The 17,500-nt window shown below is 43.2% G+C and overlaps 2 protein-coding genes across 2 annotated transcripts in view; one reads left to right on the top strand and one right to left on the bottom strand.

The window, feature by feature from the left end:
* Nucleotides 1-102: 102 nt before the first annotated feature.
* LOC120538280 (occludin-like) lies at nt 103-10,655 on the top strand. Its single transcript, XM_039767742.1, has 2 exons — nt 103-831; nt 10,428-10,655. Exons 1-2 carry the CDS (start codon nt 103-105, stop codon nt 10,653-10,655), a joined length of 957 nt encoding a protein of 318 aa, XP_039623676.1.
* An 897-nt stretch (nt 10,656-11,552) lies between these two features.
* LOC120538279 overlaps nt 11,553-17,500 on the bottom strand; it is a 34,495-nt gene continuing 28,547 nt past the window's right edge. Inside the window, exon 6 of the mRNA XM_039767740.1 lies at nt 11,553-11,735. Within this exon, the coding sequence (XP_039623674.1) occupies nt 11,553-11,735 (183 nt within the window). The remainder of the gene's footprint in view (nt 11,736-17,500) is intronic.

The raw sequence follows: 17,500 nt of genomic DNA, 5'->3' as shown, positions 1-17,500 counted from the left end.
CGGAGGTTAAATACTTAATGGCATGGACAGATCACTCCATGATGTGGCAGTTATGGCTTAACCGTTGTTCTCTTTCTCTCCTAGACCCCTTTGCCCTGAGTCATGTACAGCGAGAGGCAGTACAATGGCCCTCAGCCCTATGGTCCACCACAATCACCACAGTGGAACGGCTATGGCAGCAGGGCCAGCTTTGGACCACCAGCTGACAACTATGGTGCTCCGTACCCTGGACCAGGCTCCTATTACATTGAGGAAAGTCCACAGCATTTTTACAAATGGACATCCCCGCCAGGAATCCTGAAGATTCTGGAATCTGTCCTTATCCTCTTGTGTGTGGCCATATTTGCTTGTGTCGCTTCCACACTGGCCTGGGACATGGACTATACGTATGGGGGATTAGGAGGCATGGGCTATAGTGGCCTTGGCTATGGTGGCATGGGAAGTTATGGATATGGCTATGGTGGGTATGGTGGTTATGGTGGCTATGGCTATTATGGAGCTTATACCAGCCCCCAGGCTGCCAAGGGCTTTATGATTGCAATGGCCGCAGTCACTTTTATCAGCGCCATGGCCATCTTCGTGGTCAGTGTGTCCAAGTCACAAAGTGCACGTGGCCGCAAGTTCTACCTCCTAGTGGTTATCTTCAGTGCTCTGCTGGCGGGAATGCAACTCATCGCCACCATCGTCTACATCATGGGGGTCAACCCCACCGCTCAGGGTACTGGATCAATGTACTACAACCAGATCCTTATGATGTGCAGCACGGTGTACAACGGTGGAGCCATGGTCAACCAGTACTTGTACCACTATTGCGTGGTGGACCCACAGGAGGTGAGTGCCCGAAATATGGGTTTGTTTTAGGAAGTTCCTTTTTAGAAGTTCTCAAGTTGCTACTTGAACAGTAAAAGGCTGCCTCATCTTTCATCAAGTGTGACCTGTGGGAGGAATGAATGAATGTGAATGAGTGTCTTGTTTACTTTTGGTAAGGGGGTGACCTGCGCCCCCAAGTGGAGGAGTTCAGGTAACTCACAGTCTCACTTTATGAGTGAAAATTGATAAGAACATAAGAGATTTGAGAAATGAGAGGAGACCATCCAGTCCATCAAGCTCATTTATTTTGCTAATAACTAAGCTGTCCCAATACTTCATCCAGATTCTTCTTAAAACGTTATCAAGGTTTCTGCTTCAACTCCATGTCTTGGTAGTTTGTTCAGTGTTCCCAGTTCTTCTTGGCTTCAGTCCTAAATACACATCCCCTTAAATTCCACTGGTGTCCTCGAGTGTGTGATTCACCCTTGAAAGAATTCTGCATGATCTACTTTCTTGAGGTTTTTGAAGACCTGGATTAGGGTCCCCACGCAGTCTGTTCTGCTCAAGACTATGCAGGTGTATCAAACACAGGAAGCTCTGCAGTTTACTTGTGACTTTGTGCTGTAGGAAGATACGTAAATAAATCAAGCTAATTAACATTCGACCTGGCTTTAATATAAGTAACATATGAAAGTCAGTCATTTCCCACCCCGCTATATCCTAACACGGGGTAACGGGTCTGCTGGAGCCAATCCCAGCCAGCACTGGGCGCAAGGCAGGAATAAATCCCTGGGCAGGACGCCAGCCAGCCCACCGCAGAACATATAAATATTTCTTATGTAAAGACCATCACAAAATATAATCACAAACAGGACTTTGCACGATACGTTGGCGAGCTCTGTAAGCCATGCTGCTTCGTTTGAGGACAGGTGTGGGGCAGACTGACTGGCAGGATGACGCCCGACCTCTTGGTTCAGCCAAATGGTGTCATCTTTTGCCCTTACGCCTGGTGTATCAGCGTTGTTCTTATATGTGAGTGGACGTTTCTTGTGGGCGGAGGACGGGGTCTTCTGCTCTCTTTCTCCAATGTAGAACCCTCAACCTCATCTGAGTTCACCTCTGTTATAGCACGTCTTTATTTGAAAACTAACAGTGTCAGATCGGGGCGAGCGTGAACGCAACTGAGAGAATAAAACTGAATTAAAAAAAAAAGCTAATCTTTACAAGTACTATAAATTTACACCGGCTGTTACAGACACAAATCAGATGTGTTTTTTTATTGTATAATAGTAACAATAACAGCAGCTTACTACTTGTCACAAAAACGACCAAAAGACATTGGGAAGGTTTTGGGCAGCCACCCATATAATTTTTCTCAGCTGCAAAACTGATTAATAAGAACAGACATGTTCACACGACTGAGTCCTAAACAGAACTGATTAACTGGAAGCAAGATGACGGCTTTAAAGGCCAGTAGAGGAAGTGATGTCATCGGGACCGGAACCAGAAGTGATATCGTTGGCTGCCCCAGAACCGGGCGAGATTTCCCAAGAATGGTCTACAAGGGATTGAGAGAGGAAATTAGTACACTTTGCCACCCCCTGGTCCGGTGTGGAATTACATCTATTCAGGCCCTTTAGTTGTCCCCTAAACACGCGTGTGTGTGACATATTCAAAACATTTATTTAGGGATGGCGGAAGGCTCAAACCGGCGACCTTTTGAATAGGAGTCAGCAGTTCTTACCGCTGTACTACCGAAGAAGTTGAGACAACCAGCCACACTAACCCGATTTCTTGTTCTCTGGTTATATTCTTGAATAAAAGCGCACTTGTTCTATTATATTTGTACCTTTTGTGCTTATTTGATATTTGGACTCCAGTCTTCACACATCATACACTTCATGTCCAAATTTTATTGTTAGTACTGAAACGTATAAAGTTTGTCTTTTAGGTATGTGTTCAACATTTCTTGCATCTCCTGTCGTCCTATACTTACCCAAATCTTTGTAGACACGGAACACGCGTGAAATGCATGTGTTCCAAATAATTAATTTTTTAGCCTGTACAGCTCCAGGTACCTGACTCCTTAATAAACAACGCTTGAGCTGCGAGAGGTTTTTGCACTTTTTTGCAGCGGTGGGAGGATGGGCTAGTAGGCTGTTTGGGCTTATTGACACATTTACAACACAAAAGACGCTGGCGGAGTGGTGCGAGTGGATTTAAGGTGGGCCAGATTTATGCATTTTTTCATAAGCTTTGGTAATTCTAGTGTTAATACTCTGAGTCTGTCACAGGAGGACACGTCCTTAAGTCCTGGGATGTACCTGGTTGCTCTCCTTGGCTCAACTCCTTAGCATTGTCTCAAATGCTGCTTTCTTGTAGCACGGTGTCCAAAATTGCACACAATACTCCAGATGCAGTTTTACGATCAAAGTGGTTGTAAAGGACCTTGGTGGTCAAGCAGGGTCTAAATTGTTGGATGGAAATTTTCATTTATCAGTCAGTCCACATCCCCACTTCATCACTGGGTAGTCACACAAAGATTTAGCACAAGTGGGCAGAATGAGGTTCCGGTGCAGAGTTGTGGAGGTTCATGCCCTGTGATAAGGTGAGGAATGTGGAAATACTGGAGGACCTTAGAGTAGAACTTCCACTTCTCCACATTGAGAGGAGATGTATCGTTAATAAACGTGTAGATGGAATGCAACTGGTCACCTCCGAGAGGATGTGTACCAGGCCGGATGTGTGCCAGGCCCAGCCTACTGGCAGAAAACCCAAGACATGCATGAGGGGATTATAGCTCTCAAATGGCCAAGAAGCATTTGGGAGATTTCCAGGGGGAAGCCGAGTGTAACAAGAGGTGGGAGTAGAACGAGGCTGAGAGACTGAGAGCCGTCTAATGAGATACCCTGCCAGGTGTAGTTAAGATAGTCGGATGCTGCCTTCCATCCCTTGAGATGGCTCAGCGAGATAATCTCCAGCTTACTGACTCAGGAGACCACAAGTTCACAGCTGGCCTCTCTCGATCGGAGGACATGAAATAGAGGGGGTACATCCAGACCCCAAACAATTAGGGTGTCGTTTAGGATCACTCAACTCCATATGAACACCTGTAGTTTTTAAATGGGATGTCCAACAAGGTTAGGTAGGTGTGACAGTCAGATGTCCACACCAACAAGCTGAGATAGGTGTGATGGTCAGGTGTCCACAGACTTTTGGCCATATAGTCTAGTTTATGCCCTGCGATAGACTTGCATCCTAACTGGAGTTGATTTCTTCCTTGTTCCCAATGCTGCTGGGATAGCATCTCTGTGAACCAAAAATGAAATAATGGTTCTAGTAATTTACAAGGATTAATGTTACTGCCTCACACCTCCTGGATCTTGACTCTATTTGCAGTTTGGGTGGTCTCTCTTGGTCTCTTTGGTGTTTCCTCTTACCTTCCAAAGAGGATGCATGCTGGGTGGATTTGCATCTCTAAATTGGCCCACATGAGGGTCTGTTGTAGGTGTGAACGTTCAATGTGTCCTGGCCTTCTATTCCTTGTGCTTGAGGCTGCCAGGATAAACTGCAATAAGATGGCTCACCAAGGGAAGGACAGAAAAAATCCCACCAACACCTGCTCTACAGGCACCTCTGAAACCATGATAGGCGGCAGGATGTGTTTTGTAAGGAGGAGGTTTTTGGATAAGGAGGTACTGTAGCTTAAGCTTCTTAAAGCTTGATAAGAATGGAATTTGGTGTATCAAGAAAGGCTTCAGTAGAAGTTACAATGTCAAAGAGTTGGGGTCTTGATGAATGGAAACTCTTTGTGCTTGCGGTGGCACCCTGAGTCTCCATTAACTTTCACAGTTGTTCCTCAGTGCACAGCCTAGAGGTTGCTGTGGTTAAGTCATTCAAGGCCATGGTGTTGACTTTGTGTTCAGTCCGTGTACCAGCTCTATTCATGGCATTAAGTGCATTGTGGTGGCAATCAAGCACCAGCTAATAGGAACATGAAGAAAAATATTATGGGATCGGGAAGAATCTTGTTGTCATCAATTTAATGTAGTGCGGAGGAACTTGATAAACCTCTGGCGTTATCAGAATTACTAGATGCTATAAAGTCACTTCAAGACGGGAAAGCAGCAGGCCCTGATGGCTACCCTGCAGAATTTTATAAGAAATTCTCCGCTCACCTAAAACTCTCCAAAATGTTTCCAGGGCAGGATCCAACCTGCGAACGCTGCAATCAAGTCCCAGCCTCACTAGGTCACATGTTCTGGTCCTGCACCGAATTAACATCACTCTGGACCAACATTTTTAATTACCTTTCAGACAGTCTTGGACTTGCAATCCCTCCTAACTCATTAACAGCTGTGTTTGGGGTTCTTCCAGATGGGTTTAAAGTGGAGAAGGACAAACAAATTGTGATTGCATTCACTACACTGTTGGCACGCAGACTTATTCAACTAAACTGGAAGAACCCAAACTCTCCTCTTTTAAGTCAGTGGGAAACCGATGTGTTATACTATTTGAAACTGGAAAAAATCAAATACTCAGAGGATCCGTACAGACATTTTTCAAAACATGGCAGGATCTAATCAGTAATATTTTACTTTTTACTTTTTGTAAAAATTGATTGATTTGTATTGAATGATTGCAATAAAATTAATAAAACGTCCAAAAAAAAAAAAAATGTAGTGAGTGCCCATTCTGGTGTGGCAGGGAGCACAAGCCATCGACCCAAAATGAAGAGCCAACTGGCCACACGCAGGGCCCGTTTAGAGAGCCAATGTGTCTTTAGGATGTGGGAGGAAACCCGCTGTGGATAACATGAGATCTTTATGTCCCGATTCCAGAAGGTTCCAGAGGAGCCCAGTGAGTTGCTGGATTGCAAAGTTGTGCGGCTGCTTTGAGCTCCTTCTTCTTCGCTCATTCTATTTGAAACTCTCATTCTCTCAGCTTTTTCCTCTTCTCTCTATTCTGTCTGTCTTTATTCTCTCTATAAAGTAATCAAATGATTTCTCTGTCTCTCTGTCATTCTTTCTCTATCATTCCATTTCTCTCATTCTGCCCTTTCTCATTCTTTCACTCCTGTTTTTGTCTCTCACTCTATTACACATTCACACTCTCTCTGTTGCTAATTCCCTCAGTTTCTCATTTTTTCCGTCTCTCTTTTTCTGCCCAGCGTATTCTTTTGTTCCTTCATTCTGTCTCTCATTCTCTCTTTTCGTTGTCTCTGAGTTCCTCTCATTTCTCTTTCTCTTTCAGTCTTTTTATCAGTCTGTTTTGGTTGCTTATTCTCTCCGAGGCTCTCGTTCCTTTTTTCTCTCTCTCTGTGTCTCTTTGTTGCTCATTCTCTGTCTCTTATTTCATTCTGTCTCTCTTTCTCTTTATCATTCGGTTTCTTGCTCTCTCATTCTTGAACTCGCTCTTTGTGTGTCTCTCTATCACTCCATTTCTCAGTGTGTCTCTCTCGTCTCTCTCTGCTGTTCAGTCTCACAGTTGCTCTTCTTCTGTCAGTATCTCTTTCTCTCCTTTATCCTCCCTCTGTCTTCCTCATTTTCTCGTTCACCTCCTCTCTATTTCTCACTTTGTCTATCAGTGTCTCGTCCTGCACAAGGTCAGTTATTGGGAGGCCTCTACTTCTCCTTTTTGCTAAGAAAAGTGCAAATGTCTTTCTGCCCAACGACACCCAAGGCAGTTTCTGCTTTCTAGCCTGGAGCTCAAAGTTCAGGACAGTGAACCCGGATGGACGGTTTATCACACAGCCTGGGCTTGCCTGCCCATAAATAAAAGTTTATTATTCTGGTAATAAAATGAAATGTCAAGCAGCCTGTGCTCTTCCTTCCTTCCTTCCTTATTTTTTCTCACATGGTTTCATATGGATTTTGTTTGTTTGGTTTGTTTTGTTTAATTTTTTTCCTTTCCTGGTGCCCTCATGCACATTGGGCTAATTGAGCATCCCAACTCGTCACAATGCAGGTGAGCGTGCCCAGGGTAAGGCTGGCATTGATTCTTGCAGGTACAGAAGATGGAGGGGTAGAATCTCAGTTTTCTGATCAGCAGCTTAGGATAGACAGACAGATAGATTTGAAAGGAACTATATGATTGTTGATTGATAGATAGGTAGATAAACCAGTGGCACAATACACAACTTCTAGTCAGAAGGGATGTCAAATTTGACAACTGCGAATCAATAGATAATTGTGAAAGGCACTATGTAATAGTGCATTTTCTTATCTATTTATTTAATAGATGCATAAGAAATGAACTATATTATTGATAGGAAAGGCACTATATAATAGACAGGCATAAATAACAAAGAAAGTTTTTGTCCCCAGAGGGAAATTTTGACTTTTTACAGAAGCCCATTAGACAAATGGATAGATATGAAAGGCACTATATGATAGATAGATAGATGGGAAAGGCGCTATATAATATGTAGGTAGGTAGATAAGCCAGTGGTACAATGCACAGCTTCTAGTCAGACGGGATGTCAAACTTGAAAACTGCAGATCAGTAGATAGACATGAAGGAATTATATGATAGATGGATAGATGTGAATGGCACTATATAATAAACAGGCATAAAGAAAGAAGAAAGTTTATTTGTCCCCACAGAGAAATTTGACTTTTTAAGAAGCCCATTAGATAGATTTGAAAGGCACTATATAATAGATAAATTTGAAAGGCACTATATGATAGATAGATAGATTTGAAAGGCACTATATAATAGATTTAAGAGGCACTATGTAATAGATAGATAGATAGACAGACATGAAAGGCACTAGATAGATAGATTTGAAAGACACTATATAATAGATAGATAGATAGATTTGAAAGGCACTATGTAATAGATAGATTTGAAAGGCACTATATAATAGATTTGAAAGGCACTATATAATAGATAGATAGATAGACATGAAAGACACTATGTAATAGATAGATTTGAAAGGCACTATATAATAGATAGATTTGAAAGGCACTATGTAATAGATAGATTTGAAAGGCACTATCTAATAGATAGATAGATAGACAGACATGAAAGGCACTAGATAGATAGATTTGAAAGACACTATATAATAGGTAGATACACACCATAGTCTAAACACACACCAGAATGACTAAAAAGAAAGAAGATTTAGGTAGAAAGAAAATTTCTGACTTGACAGTCCCAGTCCCGGTGAGGCGCTATACATTCCTATTTCTGTTGGTATACCGGACCCCCAGTCTCATTTCTTGACACCCTTGTGCTGAATGATTCATTGTCTGAAAGTCCTCCGTGTTCAGCGTTGTTCATAATGGCACTCAGTTTTGTTTTCTCCTCCACTTCTCTCATCCCATAACTGAGCCTGTCCTCTTAATCAGCTTGTCGATTTGGTGGGCTTCCCTTGAAGTGATGTTACCGGCCCTGCACACCCTAGCAAAGAAAATCAAGCTGGCCATCACAGAGTTAATAGAAGAGCTGATATTTTGGATTCTACTCCTATTCTTTTTGATATCACTAGGATAACATTTTTTTACCTTTAATAAACATAACTAGATTACAACCTTTTCTTAATCATGCAGCTACCAAGACCCTCATACAGTACATGCGTTTGTGTCCTCACAACTGGACCACTGCAATGAACTTCTCTCCTAGTCGTGCACTGAACAGATTGCCGTATGTTCAGAATTCAGCAGCAAGGGCTCTTTCTCATACTAAATCATGGAGCCATGTTACTCCCATTGGCTGCCTGTGCAATATGGTCCTGGTATTCAGATAAGGGTGGGCTCTGCACTGGGATCTGTAAGACTGCTGGTTCAAATCCCTTTACTGCCACAAGGAATTCTACTCTGTTGGGCTCTTGAGCACGGCCTTTAACCAGGGCCTATGCATACTGCCTGTCCCTGCACTCTGGTCTCCAAAGGTCATGTGAAAATGTAATATCCCCTCGGGATTAATAAAGTATATCTCTCTATTATTATAAAAATATCTTGCAACGATATGAGACTTTTTTTTTTCTGTGACAAGAAGAGAGACACTTTCATATTACTGGAGACGGTCAAGTCACGTCATACTTACAACCTTTGGAAGCGAGTCCCGTAAGGCACCTGCAGAGCAGGTTAGAGATAATGGAAATAGGAAAATTTGAAAGTCTCAAAAAAATGAGAGTAAACATCGCATTGGCACAAATTCATTTAAAATATTACTTGGTGCAATAACTGAACAGCGAAAAGAGATCGAATAGTGTTTGAGGATGTCTGGGGGAGAAGAGAGACAAGGCAGTGAGACAAAAGGACAGCTGCTGTACAGGCTTTTCAATGTTCGAAGCACCGCACGAGATGCAGATCACACGGCACGGCAGCAGCTGATCGAGCAAAGAGGAGGTAAAAATAGCAACTGTTATTTGTTTCCCATTGTATCACCGTTTAAGAGGGGGTTTCGGAGGAGCGACTGCGTCTCCTTGGAGTGCATTCAGCCTCCCTCTTCACATTGCCGTGTAGTGCTGGCCCCTAGTTGAATTAAAAAAAAATCTTCTCATGCTTTGGCTCCTCTGTATCTCCATATCTTTCTGTGTCCCTTGTGCATGAGTGATGACTTGCAAGTCCCAGACTACAAAATGTGGGTTTGCCAAATCTGTCGTCCCGGTTGACTTCCAATTATCTTGAACAGAAATGCAGGCCTCCACAGGTGCGAAGGTTAACAGATAAGAGCCCCAGTCAGGCTGCCATTACACTCCGGTTGTGTCACAGGAGCTGCGTCAGCATCGTCCTCTGATGCCTCGTTCTGCTCACCTCGTGATATGTTGGGCTAAACAGGAAGGGGCGGAGTCAGGTCTACTAGTGACGTGATTAGCGGCGACACCCCATTTTGATCCAGGTTGGTACCACAATACAGTATCTTGCAGGAGCTCCGAGGATAATCCAAGAGACGCACATGACGTTGATGCCCCCTCATTCCACCTCCAGCATTGTGGTGGTCCTCTGGAGCACAAGGGCTTTGTGTCCCACTCTGTGTAGCTGGACCTGGACTATCGAATGCCCTGCCTCTGTCCCTGTGGACTTGCACTTCACTTCCAATCTTTTAAGATATTCCTTTTAGAAAGGCATTCTCTTGATTTTATAAGTATGTTGTTGTTTAAACTGAGAATTTATTATCTTGATTTGTTTCAATTGTTGATCGAGCATGGGAAAGGTGCTATATAAATATTGTTATTGTTATTATTATTTTGATTGTGCAATGACTTTGGGTGTCTTGAATACTAATTATAAATTAAATGTGTAAATACATCCACTTACTTTAATTTATTTGGCTGATGCTTTTATTCAAGGTGGCTTAGAATATTTGAGCCCCCTCTGACCAAGTCCTTCAGCCTACCCGGGTTCCAACTGTCCAAAATAATCAATAATGAACCTAAAAGTCTCTCAAAAGTCACCTTAGATAAAGGAGTCGGCCAAATGTGAATTAATAACAATAACTAAGTGTGACAGTTGGGGACGCAAACTCCTCACTTGAGTCTCTTATGTTATTCTTGAGCGACAGAAAGGCGCTATATAAATAAAAAGTACCATTATTTGGGTAGACAGCAGGAAGGTTTTCACTTGGAGATTCCTACTTTTTTCTTTTTTTTTTCCCCCTTTTCTTTGCAGGCCGTGGCCATTGTCTGTGGTTTCTTGGTGGCCATCCTCCAAGGGGTCATCTGCTTCTTTGCCCATAAAACCCGTAGCAAAATCTGGCGCCACGGTAAGCCCAACATTTACTGGGACAAGCCCCTGTCGCAGCAGCTGGGCGAGGGCCGCGACGTCGAGGAGTGGGTGAGTACTGCGGCGCATCCTTTTCGTCTTGTCCGAACATACGAGCGACTTGAGACTGCGTGACACCGTAATGGCAAAGATTAGCAGAAGTGACAGAAGGGAACACTTAATATATGGCATGTGTTGTTGGACAGTACTGAAGGAGAACTGTGTGCTGTGTCACTGCGCAGAATCAATGGGTATCCGCTGGTTTGACTTTGTGTTGCTCATGGAGTCCCGAATGAGGCACATGACCTGCATTGTGAGGGAGCGTCAGTTACGGCACTACGGCCATGTGGCGCGATTCCCTGAAGGTGATCCGGCTCATAGAATCCTCATTGTTGAGGACTCGAGTGACTGGACCAGGCCAAGGAGATGCCCACGTAACACTTGGCTGCAGCAGATAGATGGTCATTTCCCAGGTAGTGGGACTGGACCACGTGTCTGCCTGGGGGGGTTGCCAACCAGAATCCTGAGCTGTTTTGTCATATGGTGGGTGAGGCAACATGCTGTACCAATGCATACCCCCCAACCTGACCTGACCTGACCTGTAGTTAGACATTTCATGTGTTGTTGGACAGTACCAAAGGAGAACTGTGTGCTGTATCTCTGCGGAGAATCCATGGGTACCCGCTGGTTTGACTTTGTGTTGCTCATGGAGTCCCGAATGAGGCACATGACCTGCACTGTCATGGAGTTACAGTTACGGCACTATGCCAATGTGGCACCATTACCCGAAGGTGATCCAGCTCACAGCACCCTCATTGTTGATCACCCGAGTGGCTGGACCTGGCCAAGGGGATGCCCGCGTAACACCTGGCTGCGGATGGTACTGAACCGCATGACTGAATGGGGGGTTGCCAATCCAGATCCTGTGCTGTTTCGTCATGTGGTGGGTGTGGCAACATGCTGTACCAGTGCATACCCCCCAACCTGACCTGACCTGACCTGTAGTTAGACATTCCATGTGATTGCTAGCAGTCACTGTGGCAGACGCCGGCAACACAGCGTAAAGGGTGAGGTGAAATTAGGGTGCAGCCGCTCTTGGTGAACCGCTTCAAATAAGTCCTCGGGCCTCCTAAGTGTGCCCTGTGATTGGCTGGCATACTTTTCAGTGCCTATTCCTGCCTTGTACCTGATGTTGCTGGGATAGGCAGCAGCTCCCTTTGAGATTAAACGGGGGGGAAAAAGGGGTTAGAAAAAGTGCAGATTGATAGGACGTCATATTCTTCAAGCCAACTCTAAGGGTCGAGGGGGGTCCACTCATGCTTTGAATGTCATCCAGTCATTACATAATTTGAGATTTTGTTTTATGAACACTATGCATTATAAGTCAGGATTTCTCTCTTCCTTTTTGAAGTACATGCATATGAAAAAGTAAGTATACCCCAAAGCGATTGTTGATTTTCTTCCAACCTATTTTGTAGTATTAGGGTGTCGTGCCATGTTAACCGTTAAGATTGTAGTGATGTCAAGCAGAATGACGCCTTTTATTGGCTAACATAAGAGATTACAATATGCAAGCTTACAAGGCAACTCAGGCCCCTTCTTCATGCAAGGCCTCGAAAGCTTTCATATTGTAATCTTTTTATTTAGCCAATAAAAGGGTATCATTTTGCTTGACTTCTCATTCCAACATATTCGAAAAGACAAATCTTAGACCTTCATGCCAATGGAGCCTACAGATAACAGCGATATACTTGAGGAAAAGCACAAGTAAATTGGGACTTTTCAATCATAAATTCAACAAAAATATCAATAGATGTGAATTCTAACTGGGAAAAAATAAGTTCCCACTGCCTCAGAAGCTGGCATTGGCCCCTTTAGCTGAAATTACATCTTGTAAGCATTTTGCATACCTTCCCACTAGTCTGTGACATTGACTCGGTGACATTTCTGACCGCTCCTCTGTGTAAAATTCCTTTATTTGAAAGACGTTTGTGGCTTTCCTTGCATGTCCTGCCCGTTTCGTGCAAATAGCTCCTCCAGTTAAAGACGTAGAAGGTGACGACTCTTCCAATGTGGTTAAAGAGGCAAACCTTAGATCTTCAGCACACCGCACCTCAAGATAAAGGTCGATATAAGTGACATCTCAAATGGACGTGGTGTAGTCTCATAATCAAAGTGATTTGTCACATGGGAAAAAAGTCAACCCCACCATTTATCACCACTTCGGACGCATCAAATTAGAATCAGGAGTTTCAGATGAGTGTTCATTGATCAGAACATCCTTATGGAGTCTACTGGTGGACCGGATTATCTTTCTTAATCCACAGGTGTTTGTGGTTTGGTGTCTCACGGTGCTATTGACGTGTGTGGTGTCATCGTGCCAAGATCTAAAGAGCTCTCTAAGGTCCTCAGGAAGGAGGTTGTGGATGCTTAGGAGTCTGGCAAGGGTTTCACAAAAATCAGAATCATTTCAGTGTAAGGAGAATCATCAAAGAGTGATGTAGAAGGTGTTGACTCTCTCAACATATTTGAAGAAGCAAACCTTAGATGTTCATGCAAACCGCACCTCAAGATAAAGGTGATATAAGTGACATCTCAAATGGACGTGGTGTAGTCATTCTCATAATCGAAATAAACAAAAATACAGATTTGTCACATGGAAAAAGTAAGTCCACCCCACCATTTATCACCACTTCGGATCCATCAAATTAGAATCAGGAGTTCCAGATGAGAGGTCAATGATCAGAGCATCCTTATGGAGTCTGCTGCTGGTGGACCTGACAGTCTTATTTAAACTGTAGATATCAAGGGTCTGGTGTTGTATTTTCTATTGATGTGTGTGGTGCCATCACGCCAAGAACACCAAAAGAGTTCCCTGAAGTCCTCAGGAAGAAGAGATGCCTGGGAGTCTGGCAGGGGATTTTAAAACCATCAACAAATTATATGAAATCAATCATTCCACTGTATAAAGAATCATCTACGAGTTGTGTAGATTTCAATCGGCTGTTCATTTGTTCTGGGGTCACATTTATAAAACAGAAAGAGATGCAAACATCGGGGTTTATAAAGGGGAACTCTGACCCATCTGTGCGCAACATCTTGGAGAAACGAGGAAATGGCGACACCCCTGGTCAAGTATGGGAATGCAGCCACAGCATCTGACAACTCACAGGAATAATTAATCATCAAGCTGTTATTATAAAGTGCATCACTGTGACAAACATACAGTTTTATATCTCAAAAATTATGAATGTCATGTACAGACTGTATCTTAGAGGCCCAATGCTGCGTATTTGCACTGAAGAATGTCTTTTGTTTTTTTTTTGTCAATTTATATCGGCTACTTTTGGTTATTTCTGAGTTTAAATAAGCCAGTCAAGTCCACCTGAAGAGGTTGTAATTATCGCCTCCTAATCCATAACTCCTGGATCTAATTTAGTGGATTTGAAGTGGTGATGGATTTGGGGAGGGTTCTTTTTCCAGGTGACAAATCTTCATTTTCGATTATGAGAATGGTTCCTCCAGATCAATCTGATGTGTCGTTTGTTCAACTTGATCACCTTTTCTTCTAGCCTCTTGTTTCCATGTCATGTACTGACTTTTTCACAAGACTGTATGCTATTTCTCTTCTCATTGTCGATAAAGTTCCAGAGTGGACACGGTAAGATTATCACGCGATATTTCTTTTTTTTTTTCTCACAGTCTCATTTAATCATTGTATTAATAACTAAGGGGGTTCACCACCCTGCTCGCTTTGCTCGACAAGACCCCCCCAGGCCTGCGCTATGCTCCAACCACTTTACGTCTCACGTTGTGAAGAAGGGGGCTGAAGCCGCCACAAGGAGGCACAGTCGCTCCTCCGAAACCCCCTCTTAAATGGTGATACAATGGGACACAAATACAGTTTCATTTTTACCTCCTCTTTGCTTGATCAGCTGCTGCCGCCATGCTGTGTGATCTCCATCTCACGCAGTGCTTTGAACATTTAAAAGCCTGTACAGCAGCTGTCCTACTCTTTGACTTTTATTTCCGGCCCCTGCTGTGGTTAAATCTCTTGACACAAAGTCTTGTCTCATGGGATGTGAGTTCTTGATATTTTTTAGTTTATAATTTAAAAACAGAATAAGAATCTGAAAATCTAACCACATCACATTAAAGTTCAATAAATTCTGACAAGAATGATACCAAACATAAATATGTAGGTTTTAAAATGAGTCTGACTTAAAGCGTGACAAAAAACGTGACATAAAATCGTTGCACTTTTGGACTTAGGATTATATAGAGTAGATAAAGAAACTAATAGTAATTCTTTAAATGTATATATGGTACTGCCTTTTAATCCAAGTGCTTCAGTGAGTGGGGAGCCATTTCAACCACCACTAATGTGTAGCATCCACCTGAATGATGTGGCGGCAGCCATTTTTGCTCCAGTATGCGCACCACACATGAACTATTAGGTGGTGAGAGAGAGACAATTGGGGATGAAGAATGATTAGGGGGCCAGAATGACTAGGCCATGGTGGGAAATTTAGCCTGAATATCCGGGTACGCCGTATTCTTTACAAAGGAATGGGGTTTGACGTCTCATCTGAAAGGACGGCGCCATTTTTACAGCGCAGTGACCCCAAAATCACTGCATTAGAAACGGTGCGTTGTGTGGCGTGATGGTGTGACATATAAGCAGTTGTGTGGCACGGTAGTAAGACGGCAGGTTTTGGAGTTAATAATAATAATTCATTATGATTAAATAGCGCTTTACTCACTACTAAAAGCGCTCCAGTGAGTGGGCAGTCACGTTCACCACCACTAACGTGTAGAACCCACCTGGATGATGCAACGGCAGCCATTTTTGTGCCACACATGAGATGTTAGGTGGTAAAGTGGTGAGAGACACAGTTAGACACAGGGGATGATTAGGAGACCAGGATGACCAGACCGTGATGGGCAGTTTAGCCAGGACATCGGGATACACCTGATTCTTTACGAAGGATGCCCAGGGATCTTTTATGACCCCAGGGAGTCAAGACCTCAGTCAGGACGGTGCCGTGTTTACAGCACTATGTCCCTATTACTGCACTGGGGTAATGCGATCAACACACAGACCCCAGGGTAAGCGCCCCCTGCTGGCCTCACCAACACCTCTTCCAGCAGCAACCCAAGCTTTTCCTAGATGGTCTCCCATTCAAGTCCTGGCTGTGTCCGAACAAGCAGTAGCTTCAGATGGGTGACATCTTCTGAAGTTCATTTGTTTAAACACACTGAGAAGTCTGTTCTTTTGTCTTGCTGTGCCCGAGGTTTATTTCATTAATTGTTTTTAAGCACAGCACAATGGCTGAACTCTCTCTGATGAGAGACGCTCATGTGAATTAGTGTTCTTGCTTGATGCAGTAATAACTGGTTAAGCAGCGCCGTGACACAATACAATACAATACAATTTATTTTTGTATAGCCCAAAATCACACAAGAAGTGCCGCAATGGGCTTTAACCAAGTCACTGAATCTCCCTTGGAGTTAGGACTGGGCTGATATGGATTTAAATTGATATTGCGATTATTTTCAGCCAAAATGCAATATGCAATATCTCTTGATATGTTCTCGAAACACCTTAAAGATTGTAGATCAATACAGATGTACAGATGTAATAAAGAAAAAAAGTCTGTGTTTAATTTCTAATAAAAAAACGTTTTAATAATCACTTACAGTGCAATACAATTTATTTTTGTATAGCCCAAAATCACACAAGAAGTGCCGCAATGGGCTTCAACAAGCCCTGCCTCTTGACAGCCCCCCAGCCTTGACTCTCTAAGAAGACAACGGAAAAACTCCCAAAAAAAGGGAAAAAAAAATAATAGAAGAAATCTTGAGAAAGGCAATTCAAAGAGAGACCCCTTTTCAGGTAGGTTGGGCGTGCAGCGGGTGCCAAACAACAAGAGGGTCAATACAACGCAATACACAGAACAGAACACAAGTAATCCTCAACACAATTGGATAGTACAATAGAAATATTACAAGTGCAGAGCGGAATTCAACAGTAAATGAGATCACATAATAGGATTTGGATTTGTTTAGAGTCCTGGAGACCTCGGCCATCAAGCTGCCTCCCCCTATTGGCCATTCCATAGCCGAGACAGCCAATCTGATGAAAGGACCCCTCTACCTGATGATTCCTGCGATCCTCCATCAGGGATGACTTTACCTTAGGCAGGCGGAACAGTTTGGCAGGTGGGCAGTGGCACCAAGTGCCACATTTGAGTACCAAGAAGAGAAACAGAATAGGTGAGGGTTAGTAACAAATTCTAACTCTCATATTACTTCTGTTTTAGTGCTAACAACTCACAACAGACATGCAGTCTGTACAGTTAATCAGCAGCTCTAGTCAGGGTGTGCTAAACTTAAGTCGTGAGTCTTCAGCTGGGATTTGAAAGCTGAGACCGAAGGGGCATCTCTTATAGTAGCAGGCAGGCCACTCCACAGTTTAGGGGTCCTGTAACTAAAAGCTCGACCTCCCACTGTTATTTTATTAATCCTTGGAATCCTAAGCAGACCGGCATCTTGAGATCTTAATGTGCGCTCTGGTTTGTAAGTCAAGATAAGTTCAGACAAATAAGCCAGACCTCGGCCATTTAAGGCTTTATATGTTAAAAGGAGGATTTTGAAATCTGCCCTAAACTTAATGGGGAGTCAGTGTAAGGATTTAAGAACTGGAGTTACGTGTTCATATTTTCTTGTTCTTGTAATAATTCTTGCAGCAGCAGTTTGGATTAACTGGTGGCTGAATAAAGAACAGTTTGAACATCCAGTGAACACCGCATTGCAGTAGTCAATCCTACTAGCAATAAATGCAGGAATGAATTTCTCAGAATCCTGCATATTTATAAAATGCCTTAATGAGCGGGTGCCAACAGGGGTCAAGGTGTTTAAAAGAGAGCAGCTTAGTGCTGGAAGGGGTGGGAGAAGCTTTGAAGTGAAGGAATTGGAGA

Source organism: Polypterus senegalus, chromosome 10 (assembly GCF_016835505.1).
Source record: "Polypterus senegalus isolate Bchr_013 chromosome 10, ASM1683550v1, whole genome shotgun sequence".
Taxonomy (NCBI): Eukaryota; Metazoa; Chordata; class Cladistia; order Polypteriformes; family Polypteridae; genus Polypterus; species Polypterus senegalus.
This window is presented reverse-complemented; position numbering and strand designations above follow the sequence as displayed.